Source organism: Limulus polyphemus, unplaced genomic scaffold, assembly GCF_000517525.1.
Source record: "Limulus polyphemus unplaced genomic scaffold, Limulus_polyphemus-2.1.2 Scaffold924, whole genome shotgun sequence".
Taxonomy (NCBI): Eukaryota; Metazoa; Arthropoda; class Merostomata; order Xiphosura; family Limulidae; genus Limulus; species Limulus polyphemus.
Window position 1 is genome coordinate 80285 of NW_013666534.1, and position 3957 is coordinate 84241.

General features: G+C 31.8%; 1 protein-coding gene across 1 annotated transcript in view; it reads left to right on the forward strand.

Moving 5' to 3' along the window:
• Window positions 1-3957, forward strand: part of LOC106461266 (delta-like protein D) — an 83727-nt gene that overhangs the window by 73712 nt on the left and 6058 nt on the right. The window contains exon 8 of the mRNA XM_022388132.1: window positions 3288-3416. Within this exon, the coding sequence (XP_022243840.1) occupies window positions 3288-3416 (129 nt within the window). The remainder of the gene's footprint in view (window positions 1-3287; window positions 3417-3957) is intronic.

The window sequence follows — 3957 nt, forward strand, 5'->3', positions numbered from 1 at the left end:
TATTGGTTTAATGTAAGTGGCTATTGTTCGTCCCGAACCCTATTTCTGAACCCTATCCTCGCATCTCCAAGAATTGGATATTGCACCCCTTGGGGGTTGCTGGCACCCCAGGTTGGGAACTACTGCTTTATTTACTTGTTCGCCTATAACCACCTGTTGTCTTACAGAGTTTTGGTACTGTAACGTAACCTAAAAACGAATATTTTAAAACTTTTAAGATTTAATACTGTAAGTAACGTAAATACAACTACCTGTTGTTCTTCAGGCGTTTGGTACTGCAACGCAACCTAAGAACGAATATTCTAAGGTTTAAGACTGTATTAAATAATTAACTAGATAAGTTTGGGGTTGTAATTATCATTTTTCTTCGAATTATAAACAATTTTATTTTTCATAGATTTTGTGTATCGATAATTAGCAGATTTGATATATATAGTTCCCGTTAAATATTTAACGTAACGTACTTAATACTCATAAGAGATCAGATATATTGATATATGTGTTTAGCGTTTAAAGTAGCACAAAAAACAAGTACTTTTATTTTATATATATATTTGATAGTGGTAACAGACTAGGTATCTGTTGCCTTTTATCTTTCTTACTTATAATAAGATGGATATTTTTTATTAACGCTAAGTGTTTAGTGTTTTAAACATTTAAAATGTATTAGAATTTCAAATAGCATGAAATTGAGTTAAATGATACTGTTACGACAGTGGAAGTCACGTGACACTGGTAACACGTGATGAATTTCTCGAATGATCATGGATTATCGGGGAAGGCCGAGTTTGTTTAGGACACCCTCTTTTTTAGTATATAAGCCTAGCAGAGAAAGTCTGCGGGATTGAATGAAGAGATTTCCCGGTAATTTACGATTCCGTTTCGAGATAGTATGTGTTTTGTTATCGAGATTGTGAATCGTTGTGATTTATAGCGTGTATTATAAAAGTAGTTAATTTAAAGTGACGAGAAACGTAGTGATTGTGAAATTACTGTGTACTAAAAGTTTGTATCGAGAAAGAATAAACTGGTTTAATCCAGAAAGGAAAGAATTTTTACCGGAAATTAACAATCAAGCAGATACGCAACAATACTTTAAATTTAGTAGTTAAATTGTACTTTGGAGTTAGCAGTTAAGTGAAAGCCGATATATAGTCAGTTTATGATAGTTACCAACAAGATCTATACACACAGTTTTCTTTTTTTAATACAAATGTATTTTAATACACAAACAATAATACTATTTACAATAACAGTTATTAGAAACACTGATGTTTATACAAAAATTTTACAAACTTACAAGCAATATAAAGTCTTCTTTCTAATCTGGAACTTCCTTGATATCTTATCGAAGGTTCACGATGAGCGAGTTAATTACGAGTTGATGTAGGTACAATTCGCTTAAAGGAGAGCTTTGTCTTCCGTTATTCACCAGCCACACACATGCCGAGTTTTCCACTCTGAAGTTATATAATGTTTTTGTAAAAATACTACTGTCCGATAAGAATCCGCTGAACTTAAATGATTTGTAATGTTCAAATTTTATAAATGCTCCTAGTCAAATATCTGAAGTTTTACGATTGATAAGCGTTATAACATTCATAGTTATAGCTTCCTAATTTTATAGCACACTGACTATAGCAAACTAATAGATACTCTTTTTTGGCACGGCACGTTGGTTATATTTATAGGTGTGTGGAGAGTTTCTCGAAAATTCATATTAGGTAACAATACTAACACTCTACACTAGAGTTTACGTACACACGTATATTGTTGATTCTTACACTCAAGAATCTTCTACAACTTTAGAGAACAGGCGGGAGTTTCGCAATACATATTTAACAATGTAAGTTATATACATTTGTAAATATAAATTTAATTCAAGCAAACATCGATATTAAAATAAATATATAATAATAAATCCATCACATCAGCAATTATGTATGCGCCTTACTATTTATTAACTCTGTAGGTATTTAGTCTTCTTTGTAGTAAAAGTTGAATGTATTGTTTTTAATAATTGTTCTCTAACAACTGAAATACTATTAGTTTTCTAGATGGTCAGCCTCTGAGAAGTAACAAAAAAGCGCATCTTTAGTACACTGGGTGTTTACTTTCTAACTTGTATACATTGGGATATCACGAGCTATTGAGGTGTTTAGTGTTATCAGTAACCAACTGCACATATCTTATTCTGTGCAATTGTATATTTTTTAAGTTGTGTCAGATCGAATAGTTTGCTTTATCCATGTGTTTAATTATCTTATTTATTAACAGAGTACATACATATCTGCAGCTTCCTATCTGTTTAGTTGTCTTATTATAAACAATTATATTTAATTCTGTTAACAGTGAGAGTTCGAATTAATGCCATATTAAATATTCAAAGTTCTGTTACGTCTCTGGTCGTTAGTTTGTTAATTTTCCGTAAAAATTCTTTCCGAAGAAACTTTAGCGATACAAATCCTTTCTTAAATAAAACTAGTTTATTCTTTCTCAATACAACTTTGAAATTCACTTAATTTCCACAGTCACGCTGTAGCAAACGGTATAATTCACAATGAACGACTCACGCGCCCGACTCAATTGTCCGTCTCTATCTCTGTCTGCAATTCAATTACATTTCATTGTTGCCGTCACTTCTTGGCGGTCTTAAATACATGAATACCGCATATATAATAAACACTCGAGCATTCACGTGTTACTAGCGTCACGTGACCCCCGCTGTCGTAACAGTTCTATAAATGATTATATTTATTATATTCTCATCTGTAAGAAATCATATTAAGTCTTAAATGTTTGGAGTTATAATTACTACTGTAATAAATACATTTAATACTGAAACGATGTTTAATGTTGTAGACATTACTAGAACAAAGGTTTGATACTGTACATTTTATTAATCTCAACTGTCAAATATCTGGTACTATGTTTATATATAGTTTGCTGATGTAAAGATTCAAGACGTAGCCATATTTAGTTATGTAGCAGCTTCAAGCTGATATCACTACTTAATATTGTCGATAATAAAATAATGTATGCAAACACCAGCCATATTTAGTTCTGACGTAGCTTCATCTTGATAAAACTACTAATTTTGTGGACAATGAAACAATGTTTTCAAACAATGGCCATATTTAATTCTGTACCAGTTTCATGGTGATATCATTACTTAATATTGTCGATAATGAAATAACGTTTTCAAACAACGACCATATTTAGTTCTGTAGCAGTTCTATTCTTATACATTACTCAATCTTGTCGATAATGAAACAATGTATTTACAGGAGCAGGTTGTACACAACGTTTTGATCCCTGCTATCCCATCCCATGTGAGAATGGTGGAACATGTTGGCCTAGTCTTGACTTGTTCTTCTGCTCTTGTTTACCTGGTTATACAGGAGACACATGCGAAGGTTTGTTTTACTTCTAGTCTTAGGAGGAGGAGTTATATTTCATTCTAATTTTAAGGTAAGCTTAACTCTGTTTCTTTAAATTGAGGTTGAAGTCTGAAATCTTCAGAATATCGTAATCAGTGAGTATTTTGTATAACTATAAAGCTAATACTGTTCAATGTTTTTGTGTTTCAAGCAGTGACTTACGTACCGCCATCTCATAGCTTCGCTTCTTGTAAAATTATTCCATTAACTCTAACAAGACCAGCGCTCGAGAACCTCTCGGGTATTGAATGCACACCTGCGTACTCGATTTGAAACTCTAAATCAGTAGACGTAAATAATAATGATAGCTCTATATCACGAGTCATTTATTCAGTGTAATCTCTAAACCTTGTGATGCCACTTAAGCCTAGCGAAACGTCGTGTTAAAACTTAAATGAAAAATGGTTTTTACACTTATTTATAAGTAAATAAATAACAATTTAATTTGACAAGTTTTGTTCTATAAATTATTTAAGTCATTCGAATAAAAAAAATTAAACTTTCCTTTATATTGTTA